The following is a 21,299-nucleotide window of genomic DNA, read 5'->3' on the forward strand; positions in this document are numbered from 1 at the left end:
TGATAGGTCTACTTTTGTCTTGGTAACAGTATTTCGCAGTGCATTCCTGGTGTCTCGGGTGTCTCAACTTTGTCCTTGGTTCTGAGCTGCCTGAGGCAGACAGAGGGACCCTCTGTTGGGAGGATGACGGAGAAGGGGTCAGTACCAGCAGACGATGGGGACGCCAGGGCCCAGGGAGGAGAAGACTGAGGGTCAGCGAGGCGGGGGTCAGAGAACAGAGAAGCAAGAAAAAGAATATGGAGGAGCAGAAAAAGAATATATCCAGAAAAATTCCAATATTCCAGAACATATTCTTCTAATGTACCTATATTTATTAATAATATATTCTGGGCACGGTGGCACACACCTGTAATCCCAGCATCTCAGGAGGCTGAGGCAGGAGGATTGTGAGTTCAGAGCAGCTTCAGCAAAAGTGAGGTGCTAAGCAATTCAGTGAGACCCTGTCTCTAAATAAAATATAAAATAGGGCTGGGGATGTGACTCAGTGTCTGAGTGCCCCTGAGTTCAATCCCCAGTAACCTCCCCTAAAAGAATATATTCTTTGATATCAATGAAAGATATCTCCTTCTACACATGCTATGAATAAAACATTCATAAATATTTTCTGGAATGTTGATATTCCTATGAATATTATCAATATATTCTTCTGATGCCCTTTGGTCTCCTCTTTTCTCTGAATCATCACACCAGAATTAAAGAGATAGGATAAATCTTATTTTAATCTTAATGATAAAATGTTCAAATCAACATAAGATAAACCAGACTTAAATTAGTATAATCCAATAGCATGCAGATATCTCACATAAATATTATTAATTGTATTTTACTTATCACCAAGCAATGAATTTCTGTAAGTCATTGTTACATAAATGCTTCCTAGAGACATTACCCAAATGGCATGACTATTTTATGTCCACAATTCACTTCTGTTATTTACAAACAGAATTTTATTTACATAGCACATTTATCATTGAAGATTTAATCTTGAGATACAATCTAACATCCATAATCTGATAATTTGCAGCAGCAATGTGGGAGAGAAGTGTTTTTTAATCACTTTTCATTCGAGTGACCTTATGTTTAAAAAATAAATCAATAAATAGGAAGTTCTAAGTCTCCAAAGAGATTTTCAAATGCACACATAGAAACGATCATAGTGAGATTTTTAAGAATCCGTCTTTGTGTCATATCTTGTTGTAATTGCTGTACAATTTTTTCCCCCAGCAGATTCCCTTTGACTGCATGGGAATAAGATGGGTGTTTTGCTTGACTTCTTTGATGTCCTGAACTTTCTGCAGCTCTTTATTTTTCTCCAACCTGTTAATTATAAATTTAGCGTGGCATTTCTGTTTGATCTCTTAGACTCTCTTCATTGCATCAGTAGTTTTATTCCATAGCTCTTGCAGGTTCATTTCTACGTTTTTCAAATTTAAATCAGCAATCCACAGTCAGCCTCTCACCTGTTGCTTTCCAGAATGCTTTAGACCACCTGAATTTGTGAGGATTTCACTTCTTTTAAAAATATTTATGACATTTGTGTTTACAGAACCTGAAGACCTTGCAATCCTTGCAGACAAATGTCCTCCTGTAGCCAGCGTAGATGGTGTCTGAGCAGAAATAACATTTCTTGAGCAACATGTTGAACCCACACGAGACCAAAGAGACAAATGCTGAGTTTGAGAATGAAATTTTTTTTTTGTATTAGTACTAAGCAGGTAAACAAACAAAACAAAAACCTATAAAAATATGTGTAAGGTATAAAAATAATGATGCAACAAAACACATGCAACTAAATTCAGATATTTTTTTTTATTTGTTTGTTTTTGGTACCAGGGATTGAACCCCGGGCGCTTTAACAACTGAGCCACATCCACAACCCTTTTTGTATTTTATTTAGAGACTGGGTCTTGCTGAGTTGCTTAGCACCTCACTAAGTCGCTGAGACTGGCTTTGAAATTGCAATCCTCCTTCTTCAGCCTCCCCAGCCACTGGGATTACAGGAGTGCATCACTGCACCCAGCTAAATTCAAATCTTAAAGGTGAACATTACCATGACCTTTGCAATCACCTCAGTGCCTTCTCTGACCCCATTCCATCTCCTTCCTTCTCACCTCAAAGATAACCACACTTCTGAATTTTCTGTTTTATTCCCTTGCTCTTCTTTATGGTTTTACCATATATTTGCATCTTAAAGGGTATTTTTCTTAGTTTCTCATGTTTTTAAATTTTAGATAAAAATTTAGAGTATATATATTATATATGTGTTAGAGTACATATGCTTTTTCTGTGACTTACTTTTTCATTCAACGTTCCTGAAATTCATTTTTGTTGACTCATAGGGTCCTAATTCATTCATTTTCTTGGCTGTGTAGTACCCTGTTTTATATAAATACATTAGAATTTATTTATCCATTGGGTTGAGGGCACTTAAGATGGTTCCAGTGTTTCTACATTATACACAGCATGGCTAGGAGCATTCTCATATATGCTTCTTGAGGCACAAGTATATGGTATTGATCTAATTCATTCCTTACAAACCACCATATGAAGTATGTATAATCAGCATCAGTTTATGAAGTAATTGAAGCTCAGATAAAGAAAATTGAATAAATAGCTAAAGATATGGGTCTCTAGAAGTGCAATGCTGAATCTCCCTGAAGTGTCTTGAAGTGGTCTATCAGCAGAGAAACCCGCCTGGCTCATACCCTAAGAAAAAAAGAGCTCCTCTCCGGACAGTTCCTTCCCCAATCCATCCCATTTCTCATAGCATCCCAGCAGTCTCCCTCTCAACCTTACCCTCCCTGTCTCCTTCCTCTAGACCCCTCAACCCCACCAAGGTCCCTGTTTCAAAATGATGTTGACACCAACCAAGGAGGAACAAAGAGCCTCAGGCCTTCATCTCCCATCTTCCTGTCTCTCCCTCTCTCACCCCCAAGCAGGCATCTTCCTGCCACCTCTGCCACTGTAGGTCCACAGTCTCCCTACCTCTGTGAGGACTTGGATCAGCTATGGGTTCCAGGGTCTTTCATCCCTATTTCTACAGCAGTCCCAGAGAACCCAGTGGTGTGCAGCACCCTCTATCTCATGTTCTAAAAGACCTGTTTCATTTTCCTTTATCTCCACAGGGCCCAGCTCAGGACTCTGCAGAGAGTGAGTGACAAATATTTAATGAAAGGATCGATTGTCATCCAAACCACTTCCCATGGAGTGTCTGGATTAATTTCAGTTAATGTTTACTGATCTGCTTTGAGGTACCAAATACTATACAAAACACTTCTGCTCCGGTTGAGCCTAGCCAATCCCTCCCTCTCATCTCCCAGGTTCAAGCAGAGGACTGACCCTGCATCTCTTACCTTGCTGGGCACAGTCTCCTTCAGAGACATCCTCAAATTCAAGCTCCTAACAACCAACATGAACATTTACATAGCTCTTTGTAAAGACACTTCCAGACCTATCTGAACTAAGCATCCAGCCCTATAGGTATCATAAGGTTCATTTTACAGAAAAGAAAACCAAGGACAGAGATCATTGATTCACCCTAAAAGAATTCAGTTCAACTTTTTAAATTTCAGAGCCCTTGCTTTCCACTACGTTCAGCCACTTGCACCTTGCTTTCTTCAAGGCAATATGTTTGGCAGGGAGCTTTTAAGTCAGCCTTTGAGTGGGAGATCTAGTTTCATCATTTAGTAACTGTGTGACCATCATCAAGTCACTTTGTATACAAACAGGGCAGTAATATCTACCTCAAAAAGTATAGAGATGCGATGGGAAAAAAATGTGTATAAATTGTCCCAGATTCAGTCAGCATTCAGCAAATATTAGTTCCTTACCTGGTCCCACTGTCTTCTACCTGCCCCCAATCCCTGTGCAGATAATCCAAGAACTCCACATTCCTTGCCCTAATCTAAAGCATGAGTCAGCACATGCACGCAGGAGACTGTTCACTCACAGAAGACAGGGACACCAAGTTCAACAGAGATGAATGCACATTAACTTTCTCATTCCTGGGCCCATCTCTTCATCTTCCTCTGGTTGGTTAGAGGCTTACTTTTTCTGGGACTTTTGAGAGCAGATATATCTGGGTTTGCTCATAGCCTAATGTGGTCTGCTTTAGCTACAGAGCATAATCTCAGCCCTTTACTGCATTCCCCAGCTACCCAGTGACAAAAGAATTTGTGATTCCTTAAAGCCCATATCACCTTCAAGAGAATTTTTTATACCTGCTTTTCATCTCAGAAATTATCCCCTGCCAAGTAAATGGATGATCAGTTCAGCATCTAACAGACATTTCTGAAGACTGCTTGCCAGTTCCTGTGATACATACTTGTAATAATAATTACCATAATGAATGCAGCTGGCATTTACTAGGCATCTGTATTCATGCAATGGCATTAAATGCTTTCTACATATTATCTCATCTAATCTTTTTTTCTGGTCTCTTCTTTATTCACTGAATCAATTTTCTATTTCAATAATTAATAAGTTCAATCATCATTGAAATATTTCTCAGAATTTCTGTGCGTTTCCCCTAAACACACAGAATTACCAGATGTATTCATCTCTTGTTCTGTAGTCCTATTCAAAAAATTTTGTTTTGCTCAATACATTCAGGGAAACTATTATGACAGATAACAGACAGACCAGTAGTGAATACCTTTAACAGTATGGACTGGCACATATTTAGAGGGCTCAATTCAGATAACCATATGGAACTTGACAATATGCATAAATGAAAATACAGAGATATTCATAAGAGCTTGCCCATTCTCTGTAGATTCTTCTAGCCCTAGACCAAGAATCAAATTTGAAGACCCAGGACATAGAAGGTATTACTTCATGGAATAATACCTAGGAGGCATGAGGTACCCTGTGTGTGCCCCCAGATTTGAAGCTGGATTTTAAGCATTCACTTTTACTTCAGTCCCCTGAGAAGAAGCTAGTACCATTGGCTCCAAAAAGCAACCATGTAAAATTTCTTCCAAGTTCCTACCAGGTATGGTCCAGGCTGCCATTGCAATTAGTTTTGCTTGATATCCCCAATCTACTTGTTGGTACATTGTCTTCAGTACTCCCCAGCATCAAAATTTCTTTTCCTTTCAGTCTCAAAAACCAGCCTCTACCTCAGATCAAAGCCTGTCCAAGGAAAGACCCACAGAGCACTCCTAGGCACATTCCCACCCTGCTAAGTTGTTTATCTACAAATAACAGGAGAGATCTGCTGCGCCAGGTGTCCCTGACTCAGTCAGGCTACGTGGGGATCCACAGCAACCCCCTAGCAGCCACCAATCAGAATGAGACAGGGAAATACCTGAGATGCCAGATGACCCTCCCAGTAGTTTATGGTGGTTGATAACGTGTTGGGAAACCATGTAGTTCAGCATGTACACCCCTCTTGGCTTAAACCAATCAGTTCAAATAAATCCCCCTCTTGTAGTAACCAATCACCCCTACCCAACTTGTTCCCGCTAGTGAATGTGCTAATCATGTTTTAGAGTTGTTATTTGATTTTCCCGCGGTGTGTGATGATTTACTAAGAGATGCTATGATGTATGTGAAGTCCCTGCCTTCCCCAAAGAATGTATAAAACTGCTGCAAACCCTGGGCTGGGGGCTTCTCAGCGTCACCAGTTGCTGTGTGTGAGCGCGGAGGACAGAGCTAGCTCGCAATAAACACCTCTTTGCTGTTTACATCGATCTTGGTCTCTGGTGGTCTTTTGGGGGTCCCGAATTCGAGCATAACAAGTCAAAGCACATCTGGAGGTCCCTATGTTCACACTTGGGTCCAAAAAAATCTCCCCTTATTCAATTCTATGTAAAATGGAATTAGGAATTATTTTTAGAACAGATTGTACTTGCTAAATGTTCTACTGTTTTAATTAAATTGTAAAGCTAGGTTTTAACACATACACAGGTTTAAAAATTCACCAAGTTCAAAAGAAACTCAAAGTCTTCCTCTTACCCCTTTCCAGGTTTGGCTTATTCTAACTGAACTAAGTTCTGCCAGAAATAGCTCTCAGAAATTTCAAGACTCCACACCACTCTGCCTGCAAACCAGGTGCCACTGCATTTCAAAATTCAACATCTCTCAGACCCAGTTCCAGCATTAACAGAGATCCAGGATGAATTTATCCCTAGATCTGCATTCCTCCAGCAGGAACTTTGCTTTTTACTCAATACATTCAGAGAAACTGGTCTGACACATAAGAAACATGTCAGGAACACTTTTGTTTTTGTTAGCTTTTTCATCAGTGTGACCCAAAGACCCCAAAATCCAAGTCCAACATCTCCTCTGAGGCTCAAGGCAAACTCTCAGAATGAGCCTGGTTTCAAAGGTTCAGTCCATGGTAGCTGATTCCATAGCTCTGGGCTCAAGATGAGGCAGAACGGCATAGGGGAGAAAAGCAGCGCAGGACACGGCAACCAGGAAGCAGAGAGCCATCTCATCTAATCTTTACAATAAGATGTTGGTAAGAGCCACAACTTCTATTTTGAAGAAGAGACAACTGAGAATTAGAAAGGCTTGGTGGTTGCTTAAGACCACACCTAGCCACACTGCTAGGGCTGAAAACCCTGATTCCAAAGTTGACTTCCTCCCCTTATTCTAGGAATCTCCACTCTCCAGTTAATGGAAAAAACCCAGGAACAAACATTCTATTCATTTATATATCAAAATGCAAATGTCCTTTTGTTTCAATATGAAAGTCCTCTGCTGGGGAGGAAGCCAAGGAAGCGGGTAAGAGGAAGAGTTTGAGTATCTTTTGAACTTGGTGAATTTTAAAACCTGTGTACATGTTAAAACCCAGCTTTAAAATTTAATTAAAGCAGTAGAACTTTTAGCAAGTACAACTTGTCATAAAAAAAATCCCTAATTCTATTTTACAAAGGCATTCATTTCTGGCTTTTTTTTTACTATATATTCATTCCTGTTTTATAACCTGCCTTTTGTGCTTATCAATAATCAAGCCACGTTACATCTTTTCACTTCAGATCTGACACTACCGATGGAGTTCAGGTGCTTTACAAGTTCTCCACGCTACACAAATGCTGAGGGGCTGGGGATGTGGCTCGGCGGCAGAGCGCTTGCCTACTTATGCACAAGTTCAAGTTAACTTAAAAAAGTTAAAGCAGGAATTTGCAGCGTCCTGCGCACCCCCAGTTTTTGGCTGAGGTTTGCGGCTAGAAGCTGGGCGGTGGGAGGGGGGGGCGCCGACTCACCGCAGGGCCTGCTGGGTCGTGGGAAGCGGCCACCCGGAACCCCGGGGCGGGCCAATCGGGGTGGTGCCTGCTCTGCTGACCCGGCTGTTGCCACCGCTCGCGCCTCTGCCTAGGCTGAAGCTGGGCGGGGCAACGGTCGAGACTGGGAGATTCCTGGCCGGGCTGAACTCTAGGGGTGGGCCTGGATACTAACCCGGCTCTGGACCGGGGCTCTGTGGCCCCTGGGAGCCGGTGTTCTGGATTGGGGCAGGGGTTGGGGGAGTTGTAGACTAGGTCATGCTAGTACCAAGGCTTGCTAGACTCCAAGGGGGTAGAACTTTTGAGGATGGACTCCCAGGGAGCCAAGAGGCTTAGGAAGAAAGCAGGGTGCAGGCTGCATGTGGAAGGGATAGCCCAAAGGAGATTTCTGGGCCCCCAGTACCTCTTAAACGTGCTCTTAATGAAATCTCTACAAATTATTTAAAGCACAAACAAAAATGGGATAATATAACTAACCTCTTTACACCCATTACCCAGCTCAGTCCTAACTGAATATTTTGCTCTTGAGTTTGAGGATTCCTAATCTGAAAATGTGCAATGCTCCAAAGTCTGAAATTCTGAGCAACGACAGAAGTAGGGCATTGGAGGGGTTGCACTCAAAATGTAGATGCACTAAAAACATTGCAAAGATCATCTTCAGCTTATGTGTACAACAAGATGTATATGACATACAAAGGAATTCCATGTTTAGACTTGGGTCTTGGACGAGTATCTCATTGCATATATGCAATATTCTAAAACCTGAAAAAATCTGAAATCTGTAACACTTATGAGCCCAAGTATTTTAGATTTTGGATAATGGGTACTCAAACTCTATTTGCTTCAGTTCATTTGTTTTTTTAAGAGACAAAGCATTAGATACACACTTGAATGTCTCTGCAGAAGTCTTCCTAATTCCGATTATTCTTTCCCTATAGATCATTATCTTTTTTCCCCCTTTTCCTTTTTCTTTTTCCATACTACTAAGTTACATCCCCAGCCTTAGGTTGTTATCTTCTTGAATTTGTAGTTTATAAATTCTCTGTTTTTATGTAGTACCTATATAAAATCGGTGCCTTGTCTTGCACATTTTAAACTTTATATAAATGGTGTCCTACTGTGCCTATTTTTTTCTCAATGTGTTTTGAGATTCATTCATTATAAATGACGTATATTATTTCATTTTATGATTATACTCCAGTTATTTAAATATAATTCTGTTCAATAAGAAATCATGAGATATTCTTGTGCATGTCTCTTTATATATAGGTGGTGAGAATTTTTCAGGATCTATCCCTAAGAGTATATTCGTTGAAGCATTCAGAATGCATGTCTTCACTTTTGCCAGACATTATTCTCCAAACAGAGTGCATATCAATTTACATTCCCATCAGCAATGTGTGAAAGTTCATGCTGTTCCAGCTGGTTGCTAAACTTGATTAATCTTATTTCCTTATTAACCAAATTTAAAATTTATCTCTTCCACTTGCTGTCTCCTTTCCTAGTATGAATCACTTTGCCTCTTGAGCCTTGGTTGTCTTATCTGTAAAATGAGAACAGTGATTGCTAGGTGATAGTCACCTTTTATTGCTAGTTGACTGGGTGAATTAAATGAAATAATGCATATAAAAATGTTTGTTCAAATGCCTGGCTGCAACTTAACCAGCCCTCCATAAATAGTTGTTGTAATAACAGAAGTAATAATAAATGCCTAATGTGTCTTGAGTTCTCACTATTGGTTCAGGCATTGTTTTACTCTTATTAGCAACTTAAAAAGAAATATAAATATATTTTTAAAAAATTTTTAGGTGACAGAGCCAAGGCTCAAACAAATTGTTCAAAGTCTTAGAGATACAAAGAGGCAAATCCCAGGCGTGACATGGAGTTTGGACTTCAGATATGGAGATCTTTCAGATATGGAGAATCACTGGGAGAGACCAGTTAATCAATTGATGGACACTGGTAAGTCAACTGATTGACCTATTTATCAATGACATCAAAATCTGTGCTACCCTGTAACTAGTAATCATTATTTTATGTGGATAAGGCAAGGTAGAGGAGGGGAAGGAGGAGGAATTTGGAGTAGACAGCTAGCCCACTTAGTGTCTAGCTCTGTGCTGGGCACTAGGGACACAGTGGGGACTGAGACACATTTCTGGTGCTGAAGCTGTCCAGATCCTGCTTCAGTATTTCTCAAGATGTAGTTCTTGAATCACTTGACTCACAATGAACCAAGCTGTTTGCTCAATATGTAGACTCCATGGGGCTCTAGGGAGTCTTCCTCTTCAGGTTTATAGTGGAACATGACAAGCAGCGACTCTGATGTGAAGTTTGAGAGCCTGCTACTGAGGAAGAGGAGTAACAGATGATCAGAGGCAGAGTGATAAGAGTCACCACGGGAGATGGGGAAAGAGATTCTGGAAGAAGTCTGGTCTGAGCAGAGACCTAAGAATCAGAAGATGTTAGTGATTGGCAGGGCAGAAAGGAAAGGGGACTTTCAAGCTGAAAGGACAATGTTTACAAAAGCCCAGGATCAACAGAAGAGGCAGTATAGGGAAGAGAGAGTATTTTCGGAATGTGGCAGCAAGGTCTAAGCGGTGGGCAGGACCATGTCAAAGACCCTTGCTGGATGTGTCGGGGTGTTTGGACCCATGGTAGTAGAAAATCACTGAAAATTATTTGTTTACTTGGAGGGGGACGTGGATAGTTTTGAGTTTAAGAAAGAGTTCTCTGGCAGCCATAGTACAAAAAAAGAGGTTGTGAGATGGGACAGGACAAGACTTTCCTTGGGGCTACCAGTTAGGGTGCAGGCAATGAAGACTTGGACTGATGCAATGGCTGTGGGATGAGGGAAGTGGACAGAAGGCCTCGGGGGGTTGGTAACGGATCTGATGTGCCTGGATGGGGGAGTCAAGTAACATTAGCAACTGGGTCAATGGTTGTGAATTTCACCATAGTAAAGAAACTACTGAAAGAGAAACTAGTATGGAGGGGAAATGATGAAATCACTTTAGAACATGTGGAATTTGAGGTCCTTATGAAATATCCAAGCAGAGTTATTCAGAAGATAGTTGGAAATGCAGGTCTGTGGGAGATCCTGTCAGTTGCTCACTCAATATCCTTTCCTCCCGACCTCTTTCCTAACGAAGTCAGTTTTGGCTTGGGATGGCCATAGGCCCAGCAAAAATATTCATTCTCCCAGACTCTCTTGCCAGTCTTCCCGGACTCTCTGATTGCTCCTGAGAACCCTGTTCTGACCAAAAGGCTCTAAAATGTATCACTGGGCAGAGTTCTGGAGGGACTACTGTTTTTCTGATAACAATGGACAGGCCCAGCTGGTATTCTTTTGTCCTGGCCCTTTTCCCTTCCCTTGGCTAAACAGGATTGAGATGCTTGAGACAAGAAGCAGACATAGGACAAATGCTAAGAGCAGAAAGATAGGATTCTGGCATTGTGCTGCTGAGCCATGGTCCTGGCTGTCTACCACCTGAGAAAAACAAAACCCTTATCTGGTTAAGGTACTGGAACTGGTTTTCTATCACCTGTAGCAAAACATGATCCTAACTGACTCAAGAGCTAAAGCTCTGGAGACAGATCTAGTTTAGAGACAGAGATTCGGGTCAGCATCTAGATGGTAACTGACAGCTCTGGGGTGGATAGGAGAGAACCAGGCACCCCAACATGCACACTTGTGAATGACTTTCATGAGTTAAAGGACAGAGAGGGCTTAACTTATAAGCAATGTTGAAAGAAGGAATTTCTGTTCAAGGGGCAGTGTCTTTAGAGGACTTTGTTATTGTTGATGTTTCCATAACTCAAAACAAGACAATCAATTTCAGCTATTTAGAGAATATTCAATCCTCATGAAATTTATTTTGTAACAACTTTCCAGGTGTTTAAGCAAGGGCTGGTGAATCTAATCATACATGTGGTGTCACCTCCCAGGGTGGATGTTTTGCGCTCAGGAGCTGACTTAGTAAACCTCAGTCCTCCTGTTTCTCACAAAACAAGGAAACCTGGTTTTCTCTGGGAGGGCTAGTGCCAGGGCTGCCCAGGACCTGCGTTGCAATTTAACCTGTCTGTTCCTGCCTTTGCCAAGATTATTTGCCACAGCCTCCTATTGGATTTGCCTGATCTTTCTCCTCATCTTGCCCCACTAAAAAGAAAAAAAAAAAACACCAAACCCCAAAACCTATTTTCCCTCACATGCGAATTTGGGCATTTTATTTCCTTCCTTGAACACTCCCAATGTCCCTGGGATAAACCCCACAGGCCTCAGTATAGCACAGGCACCAATCTTTCCATCAGCTGGAGAGTTGTCCTTACCCCTCCCCCATCTCAGAGCGCAGGTTTGGTCCCTCTGAGTGTCTCATTCTGCCTGCCTTTCTCCTGCCCTTTGAAGTCTTTGCAGGCTATTTTCCTGCCTAGAAATGCTTCCTCCATTTTGCTTCGTGCCCTGACCAGCTACCCCAGCCACCATTGCGGCCAGCGGCTGGGACTGGCTAGAAATCCATCTCCTCCTTCTCCCTCAATTCTGTTTCTAAATTTCTCTCCAAATCCTATTGATTCTTCCTGTTAATCACCTGTAAATTTGCCTCTTCCTCTCCATCAGTACTGCTCTTCATAGGATTGCTGTAACAGTCCTTGGAACCTAACCCTAACCCTAAGCCTCCAGTTTTCCCCAGTTCAATCATTCTGTCATCTCTTCTGCAAATTTACCTGTGTCATCACTTGCCCCAAACCATTTACTCTCCTAATGCTATTTACCCTGCAGAATTCTCAAGCCTCATTCTTACACTCCAGATGCTGGCCCATAAGTTCTCTCTGTTCAGCATATCCCCTTCCTCTGAGCTCCTACAAGGCCAGCTTGGCATAGAAGATAAGAATGTGACCTGGCACTGCACTGCCTGGATTCCTTGGCTCAGATGCTTATCTGGTTACCCTTGGGTGAAATTTCCAACTCACTCCATCAGTTTCATTATTTGTAAATGAGGACTAAAGACAGTACTCAATTCATAGGACTGTTAAAAAGATGTTAAAAGATAATTCTAAAGACAGAGCAGTGCCAGGAAGAGTAAATATTAGTGTTAGCAATTATAATTTGATCCTTGGGATGTATCTGTTCTGTCCTTTTCCATTGCCTAGAATAGTTTCTAACACATAGTTGGGTTATTAAATAATTTTAATAAATAAAATTAGAAAATGAATTTGCTAGCTTGCTTGGTGAGTATGTCTGGTCATATTTCATTTTGCCAGGGAAATTATTACCAGGTTCAACAACAGAAGCTTATGGTCTTCCATTCTATATTCTCAACACTAGCCCTAAGTCTTGGTCTATAGAAGATGTCAAATTCATTTTGCTGATTCTTATATAAACTGACTTTTTAATTTTTTTATTTTTTAGTTTACGGCAGACGCAGCATCTTTGTTTGTATGTGGTGCTGAGGATCGAACCCGGGCCGCACGCCTGCCAGGCGAGTGTGCTACTGCTTGAGCCACATCCCCAGGCCTATAAACTGACTTTTACTTATTAAAATTTTGCAGAAGTGTTGAGGAGCTTCCATAACTATGCCCAGAATTAAGAAAGGTCAAGAGGGCTGGGGATGTGGCTCAAGCGGTAGCACACTTGCTTGGCATGCGTGCGGCCCGGGTTCGATCCTCAGCACCACATACCAACAAAGATGTTGTGTCTGCCGAAAACTAAAAAATAAATATTAAAAATTCTCTCTCTCTCTCTCTCTCTCCCCTCTCTCACTCTCTCTTTAAAAAAAAAAAAAAAGAAAAAGAAAGTTCAAGAAGTACAGGCCAAGGGTACAATGGATAATGTGTTTGATCAAGGATCAGAAAAAAGGCCAAGAAGAAACTGGCAGGTTTCATTTAACCTGTGGTGAGTCTGCACATTTGTTTTTTGTGGCTTTAGGTTTTCCTTTGCAATTGTGACAGGGCACAACATATCATGTGGAAAAAAATGGATTATAGGTTGGATTTCTTTTGTCATCTTGGGAACTAGTAAGTAAAAATAATTTTCAGTAGGAATCTGGTTGAAAGCTTTCGAAATTTGGGTTCTTATCTGTTACTTGAAAAATAAATACAGATGCTCCTTGACATCCTAAATTGAGAATACCATAGATGAAAAATGCATTTAATATCCCTAATCTACCAAATCCAAGCTCAGCCCGGCCTTCCTTAAATGTGCTCCGAACACTTACTTTAGCCTACGCCTGGGCAAAATCATCAAACACAAGGCCTATTTTCTAATAAGGTGCTGAATATCTCATGGGATTTATTGAGTACTATACTGAAATTGAAAACCAGAATGGTTGCATGGATATTATTCACACTATTGAAAAATCAAACCATTGTAAGTTGGGGACCACCTATATAGACATTGGAAACACCTAAATATGGGGATAGTAAAATAGATATAACATAATAAAGTACACTATGGTATAACTATATAATTGAATATGATATATCTATTAATGATATTCATGAGGACTTTTTTGTGATTCAACTGACAATTTTATGGGAGCATTTTGATTGATCTGGAGAGAGTCAACCATGACAGTAAAAAAAATCTAATGCAGGTGCCATTCAAACAAATAGCAAAGTAAAAGAAGAAATGCATGATATCAGTCTACATTTTGTTAATAAATACTTAAAGATATATGAAATCACTAGCTTATCTCAGCTGTGTTCAATGTATTATATATAATACCTTTTTAAATTTTTTAATTTAATTAGTTATATATGACAGTAGAATGCATTTATGCACTTTGATATATCATATATAGATGGGATGGATATAATTTCTCATTTTTCTGAGTATACATGTTGCACAATCATATTGGCCATGTAGTCACATATTTACATAAAGTAATAATGTCTGTTTTATTCTACTATCTTTCCCATCCCCACATCCCCTCCCATCACTTCCCTCTACCTAATTTAAAGTAACACTATTCTTCCCTAGTGCTCTCCTCCTTATTGTGAATTAGCGTTCGCATATTAGAGAAATCATTCGGCCTTTGGTTCTGTGGATTGGCTTATTTCACTTAGTATGATATTCTCCAATTCCAACTATTTACTGGAAAATGCCATAATTTCACTCTTCTTTGAAGCTGAGTAATATTCCATTGAGTTTATACACCATATTTTCTTTATCCATTAATCTATTGAGGGACATCTGGGTTGGTTCCATAGTTCAGCTATTGTGAATTGAGCTGCTATAAACATTGATATGGCTACATTACTGTAGTATGCTGATTTTGAGTTCTTTGAGTATAAGCCAAGGAGTGGGATAGCTGTATCAAATGGTGGTTTCATTCCTGGTTTTCTAAGGAATTTCCATACTGCTTTCCATAGTGGTTGCATCAATTTGCAGTCCCACCAGCAATATATGAGTATATACCTTTTTAATCCATGCATAGAATACATGAGTCTAGTCAAAAGGATCTTCTTCGAACATTTTCATCACTTGGCTTCTAGGTTAATAGTGTTTTCTGGTTTCTCTCTAATACACAGGCTGTACCTTTTATGATATTTCACAATGGTTATTGCCAGTTGGTGGGATTCTGAGTGGTTTCTTTTTCCCCTGTTTTCTTTTTTTCTAAATTTTCCAAGATGAGACTTAATTTTTTAAAAATCCAGTTCTATTAAGATATAATTCACATACCACATAGTTCAATCATTTAAAGTGTACAATTCCATGATTTTTTTCCTTTTCTTCACATTCAGAGTTATTCAACCATTACCACAACCTAATTTTAGAACTTGCATCATCCCTAAAAGGTACCCTGTACCCTTTGGCAGTCACCGCCCATTCCTCCTTCCCTTCTCAGTCCTAAGCAACCACTAATTTATTTTCTATTTCAATGGATTTGCTTATTCTGTATATTTCAAGAAAAATGGCATCATAATATGTGTCCTTTTGTGTCTGGCTTCTTTGACATAGCATAAGTTTTTCAAGGCTCATCCATCTGTATCATGTATGCATATTTCATTCTTTTTTATTGCTGAAAAATCATTCATTGTATGGATATACCACACTCCAACCCATCCATCAGTTAATAGATATTGGCTTGTTTCCAATTCTTGGCTACTATGAATAATGCTGCTATGAACATTCTTGTTCAATTTTTTTGGGGACTTATGTTTTCAATTCTCCTGGCATATACCTAGGTGTGTAGAATTGCCGGTCACATGATAAGTTAGTTTAGCACTTTGAGGAACTGCAAAAGTGTTTTCAAAGTTGTTCACCATTTAACATACCAATAATACATGAGGGTTCTAATTTTTCTACATCCTTGTCAGCATTTGTTATCATTTGTGTTTTTGATTATAGCATCCTATGTATGGAAGTGGCATCTCACTGTCACTTTGATTTGGATTTATATAAATTCTAATGATGTTGAACATGTGTTTATTGGCCATTTTCATATCTTCATTGGAGAAATGTCTATGCAGATCCTTTGCCCATTCTTTAATTAGGTTATTTGTCTTTTCATTTTTTAGCTGTGAATTCTTCATATATTTTGAATACAAGTCCCTTATCAGATATATGATTTGCAAACATGTTCTTCCATTCTGTGGATTGTCTTTTTGTTTTCTTGATATACTGTCATATGTAACAAAAAAGTTTGTAATTCCAATGAAATCCAATTTATTTTTCTTTCATTGCTTTATATAAAAAAATTGTGTAGCCTAAGGTTATAAACAGTTATTGAGAATTTTATAGTTTTAGCTTTTGCATTTAGGTCTTTGTTCTATTTTGAGTTGAATTTTGTTGTGGCAAGAAGGGTTTGAATTTCATTCTATTGCACGTGGATATCCAGTTGCTCTAGCATCATTTGTTGAAAAGACTATTCTTTCCCTATTGAATTGTCTTTGCACCCTTGTTTAAAACCATTTGACCATAAATACAAGGGTTTATTGCTGGCGTCTCAAATCTATTCCATTGACCTGTATGCCTATTCTTATGCCAGTACTGCACTGTCTTGATTATTGCAGTTTTGTAGTAAGTGTTCACATTGAGAATTTTGGTTTTTTTTTTTTTCAAGATAGTGTCAGCTATTCTGGGTCCCGTACATTTCAATGCATTGCTTTTATTCTTTATGTGTGTGTGTGTGTGGGGGGGAGGGATAGATTTTTAGAGAAAGAAGAGAAAGAAAGATAAACATTGCTGAAGGAACTGTGTGATTTACTTTGATTTCTGAATGATTACTCTGCAGCACATCTTTTCTCCTGAGTGGGGGAATTTCTCCTTGATTTTGTCTTTGTTACAGTAGTTTTCTGTTTGTTTGTTGCCCACTGTTGATGAACACTGTGTAGTGTGGACTCAGACAAGGCCTTATCTCCTACCTTGAGTCACCTGATGCTCAGAGGTTATTTCCACAGGAATGGGAGTGGGGAGCATGGATCTCACAATCCCCGTACACTCCTAGCAAAGTATTATCACATTCTTTGTTGTGATTGATATAGCTGATACACTGTTTTGACTGTATTCCTCTTCAGCAATCACTTTTGAGTATATATTTTTCACATTCAGTTTAAGTATACAAATATATATTCTTTGATTCATTTATAAGTTATATACACTAATAATTATTATATATTAAAATCATACATGCCAGGTGTGGTGGCACATGCCTGTAATCCCAGCTGCTCTGGAGGCTGATGCAGGAGGATTGCACATTTGAAACCAGCCTCAGCAACTAAGCAAGGATGTAAGCAATCTAGTGAGATCCTATTTCAAAATAAAAAGTAAAAGGGCTGGGGATGTGTCTTAGTCGTTAAATGTCCCTCAGTTCAATCTCTGGTGCCAAAAATCAAACAAAAAATGAAAACAAAAACATATGCAAAATGGAAGTTTTAGAGAACGAGATTTAAAAATGTTTAGAAATAGAAGTCTTCCCACACTTCAGTGGCTTTTTTTTTTTTTTTAAATCTCCCTGTAGACTGCCTTCTTGGATTTTACCTGTGTGTGTTTCTAGCATCCAGCCAAACAGGTCCTAGTAAACAGCAGAAGCTCATGTCTTCAAAAGAAAAAAAATCAGATCTCCTACTATTTTAATTATATTATAAAACACTACCTCTATTTCTAGGTTTTGCATTAGCAAGTAAAGTTTCTTCGTTTATCGTCTGCTAGGATCAATTTGTGGAAGGTTGTGTGTTCCTCATCTCTCAGGTCTTCTACCTTTGATTGCACCTCATCTGACTTATTTATTTACAAAATAGTGATTCTATCATCTTTAATGTATACTCTTCATTTCATACCACGTTGGTCAAGCAGAGTCCTGCATAAAGAATTGAAAACAATGTCTCTATTCAGGGTGGCTTCAAAGGAAGCTCTTGGGTATTGAAGTCAGAGAGGGCTTCAGGGAGCTGGATTTTAAAGGACAAGTAGACTGTTAGCCAAATGAAGACAGGAAGACCATTCCAGCTGACTTCAGAAGCAAAGGCAGGAATATGAGAATCGAGGGGAAAATTTGGTGGAGCTGAACACAAAAGGCAATGGTGATTGCATCTCTGTGGGGTTTTGTTTGCTTGCAGTATTGGAGATTGAACCCAGAGCCTTGTGTATTCTATGCATCACTGACCTACATCCCCAGTACATTTTTTGAATTTTACTTTGAGATAGGGTCTTACTAAGTTGCTCATGATGGCTTTCAACTTGAGATCCTCCTGCCCCAGTCTCCCAAGTAGCTGGGATTACAGGTGACAGCCACCCCCTCTAGAGCATCTGTTTTCAGTAGATCACTCTGGAGATTCTGTGGAGTATTTGAGTCTTGAAGTTGAAAGTAGAGAGAGGTTGTTGGTTGCCTGAAGAGTAGGGCACAACTATAGATAACTACAAGGCAGAAACCTCTGCGCTCAGAAGCCCAAACTAAAACTGTCAAACTATTTTAGTACTTTATTTAGAAAGTTCTTTTTAGGATTTTAGCACCTAACTTCTTCTTCTTCTTCTTTTTTTTTTCTTTTGTTCCTGGGAGTTGTTGCCCTTTCTCTTTGTCCCCATGACGCTTTATACCTTTATTAGATAATTACGACTTATTTCATGGGAATCACGGGGGCTGGCTGGGGATGCTGTTTCTGGATTTCCGTTTGAGGCCTGAGGCTAAAGTTATACCCTGAGGTGCCTGGCCACACAGGTTTGCTCAAGCAAGGGCTTGTAGAGAAGGCTTCATTCCATGTCTGCCCTCATTAAATCAAACCGCTCCCACACAAATAGAGGCTGAGACACATCTGGACAGAAAAAAAGCCTCCGGGTGTATCGGGAACCACTGGGGTGGTCTAGGCCGGCCAGACAGCTCAGCTCTCCACCTCCTTTCCGGGTCTCTGCTCTGTCCGCCCACAAGAGAAAGAGGGACCTGGCCACAGGGCGCCCTCGGGCTGGGCCCTGTCACCGCCACGCCCTCGATGGGCGTGACCTCCCTAGGGCAGCCTTAGTGACGGCGCCGGCCCCGCCCTCCCCGAGGACGGGGCGCGAGCGCGCGCGCGAGCTGGGCCCAAGCTGGCCTGGGAGCCGCGGATCCGAGCGCAGCTAGGGTGGCAGCGGCGACGCGATGGCTCCGGCTTTGGACCGGGAGGGTTACTGGGGCCCTACGACCTCCACACTGGACTGGTGCGAGGAGAACTATTTTGTGACCGAGTATGTCGCCGAGTTCTGTGAGTGTGGCCTGAGGCGGGGAGCGAGGGAGTAGGGACACCGGGCTGAGTGGAGGCGCCGTGTGGAGAAGGCAGAGGACGAACCTGGCCGCGTGGGGAGGCACCAGGCCTGGCGTCCGGGGCCGCGGGGGAAACAGGAGTGTGGTCAGGGGTGTCTGGTGTGTCGAGGGAGGACTGCCGGAATCCGGTTCGGCTGGCCTTCACATTGGGGTCGGACGGGAAGTGGGGAGCCCCTGCCCTACCTAAGGGGGCAGCCTGAGAAGCAGGGCTGGAAATGGGAATTCCTACCTGTCCGCGGAGTGGAGACAGGCAGCGGGAGCCCAGAAGGGGTCGAGAGAGTGGAGGTCTCTGCTTATTGGAATGAGAGCCCAGGACACCTGTTCTACTGTTGTCACCCCCTCCTCAGCCAGAGGGGAACACTTCCTTACTCCGTCTTCCCCCAAGTCTGGGAAAACTCTAAGGTCTTTCCAGTCTTCTTTTCCTTCCTTTTTTTCTCTCTCTATATATATTTAGTTGTACTTGGACACAATACCTTTATTTTATTTATTTATTTTTAAAATGTGGTGCCTGAGGGTCGAACCCAGCGCCTACCCACGCTAGGCGAGCGCTCTACCGCGGAGCCACAACCCCAGCCCTCTTTCTCCTTTCTTATATGACCCCCCTCACCATCTCCAGGGAACAGTTTTATGATCTCAGAGATCCAACTCCCTCTCCCATATCTTCGGGTACCAGAAATGATCTGCTAGTACTATTCAACTCCCATCTTGCGCCAGAAGTAGAAGGCAGAGGATCAAGTACCTTTCTGCTTGTGCCAGCCTTCCAAGGGCAGGAGGAACCAAGTCATTGTTTCACTGTGAACCTCATCAGACTTCCTAGGGGTTAATGGTCATCTGAGAACCCTGCTTCCACTAACCACACCTTCTGGGAACTTAAGAGTCCTCCTCAAGCCTTTGCTCTAACAGGCATTGCTGGCCAGGTCTGGGTTGTTGTTGGTGGTGGTTTTGTACGTGTGTGTGTGTGTGTGTGTGTGTGTGTGTGTGTGTTTTCCTAGATAATCATTTCTGCCAGGCTTGAGAGATTTTTGATTGTTTATTTTGGTCAAGTGTTTTTTTTTTTTTTTAAACATACGTTGACGGGCTAGGGTTGTGGCTCAGAGATAGAGAGCTTCCCTACTACACATGAGGCACCAGGGCCGCGGGGGAAGCAGGAGAGTGGACAGGGGTATCCGGTGAGTGAGGACTGCCGGAATCTGGTTAGGCTGACCTTCACACATAAAAAAATAAATAAAGATATTGTGTCCATCTATAATTAAAAAATAAACATTAAAAAATATGTTGTTTTTTTTAAAATGGATCTTTTTGTTGTTGTTGTTGGAGATGGACAGAATACCTTTATTTTATTTATTTGTATGTGGTGCTGGGGCCCGAACCCAGTGCCTTAGCATGCTAGGCAAGCACTCTACTACTGAGCCGCAACCCGAGCCCCTATTTTGGTCAAGTTTTAAGAGCACAGGGTTTCATCCTTCTTTCAGGTACCTGCTTCTGCAAGATGCAGAGACAATCTAATTCTTTGGTTATTACTGCCTTATTTTAATTGAATCCACTTTGTCAGGACATGAGGTAAAACTCTTGGTAGCTAACCTTCTTATTACTGACTCCTTCTCCCAAGCATGTATGTTTGGCTTTGTAGAAAAGAGGCAAGATCCCAGGTCTGGTGGCAGGCCTGTAATCCCAGAATCTCAGCCACTTGGGAGGCTGAGGTAGGAGGATCACAAGTTCAAAACCAACCTCAACAATTTAGCAAGGCCTAAGCAAATTAGGAAGACCCTGTCTCAAAAAAAAAAAAAAAAAAAGAAAAAGAAAAAAAAGAGGCTAGAGTTTCATACCAAATAATCCTCCTTTATTCTTTTATTCTGTCCCAATAGTTGGCTATTAAAAAGAAAGAAAGAAAGAAAACTTTTTTTTTTTTTTGTAGCTTTTGGGACTTGATTTGGAGGAAGTTGAGACCATGATAGGGCTGAGAATCATTTTTCCTGAGCTATTAGATTTTTACATAATAATGGAGAAATATGGGCAAAGGGATTATTTGTAGTGTAATTACTTGGCAACTCGAATATAGGTTAAGGAAGCATTTTATCAATTTTTTAAAAATTATTTACACATGACAGTATAATGATCTTGACATACATTTGAATCAGATGGGGTATAATTTCTCATTTTTCTGAGTGTACAGGTTGCAAAATCACATTGGTCATGTATATACATACAGAATTTTTCAAAAATATCTTTATTTTATTTTTATGTGGTGCTGAGAATCGAACCCAGTGCCTCACGCATGCTAGGCGAGCGTGCTACCACTTGAGCCACATCCCCGGCCCGTTTTTCAAATTTTTAAACTGCT

The 21,299-nt window shown here is 40.9% G+C and overlaps 1 protein-coding gene and 1 long non-coding RNA gene across 7 annotated transcripts in view; one reads left to right on the forward strand and one right to left on the reverse strand.

Moving 5' to 3' along the window:
- Positions 1–701: 701 nt before the first annotated feature.
- LOC144377141 (uncharacterized) lies at positions 702–7,308 on the reverse strand. The gene is made up of 2 exons (XR_013437807.1): positions 7,215–7,308; positions 702–1,670 (listed from the first exon to the last, which is right to left on the reverse strand). It is a non-coding gene; the product is annotated as an uncharacterized LOC144377141 (long non-coding RNA).
- A 1,758-nt stretch (positions 7,309–9,066) lies between these two features.
- Acer3 (alkaline ceramidase 3) overlaps positions 9,067–21,299 on the forward strand; it is a 170,622-nt gene continuing 158,389 nt past the window's right edge. For 3 of the 6 annotated variants that reach the window (XM_078046704.1, XM_078046705.1, XM_078046711.1), the window contains exon 1: positions 18,688–18,899. In XM_078046704.1, the coding sequence (XP_077902830.1) occupies positions 18,797–18,899 (103 nt within the window). In that variant the 5' untranslated portion in view covers positions 18,688–18,796. Of the gene's footprint in view, positions 9,195–13,012; positions 13,120–18,687; positions 18,900–21,299 lie in introns of those variants that run through there. The other 3 variants (XM_078046706.1, XM_078046708.1, XM_078046707.1) reach the window with 3 other exon arrangements.

Source organism: Ictidomys tridecemlineatus, chromosome 4, assembly GCF_052094955.1.
Source record: "Ictidomys tridecemlineatus isolate mIctTri1 chromosome 4, mIctTri1.hap1, whole genome shotgun sequence".
In the NCBI taxonomy this organism is placed as follows: Eukaryota; Metazoa; Chordata; class Mammalia; order Rodentia; family Sciuridae; genus Ictidomys; species Ictidomys tridecemlineatus.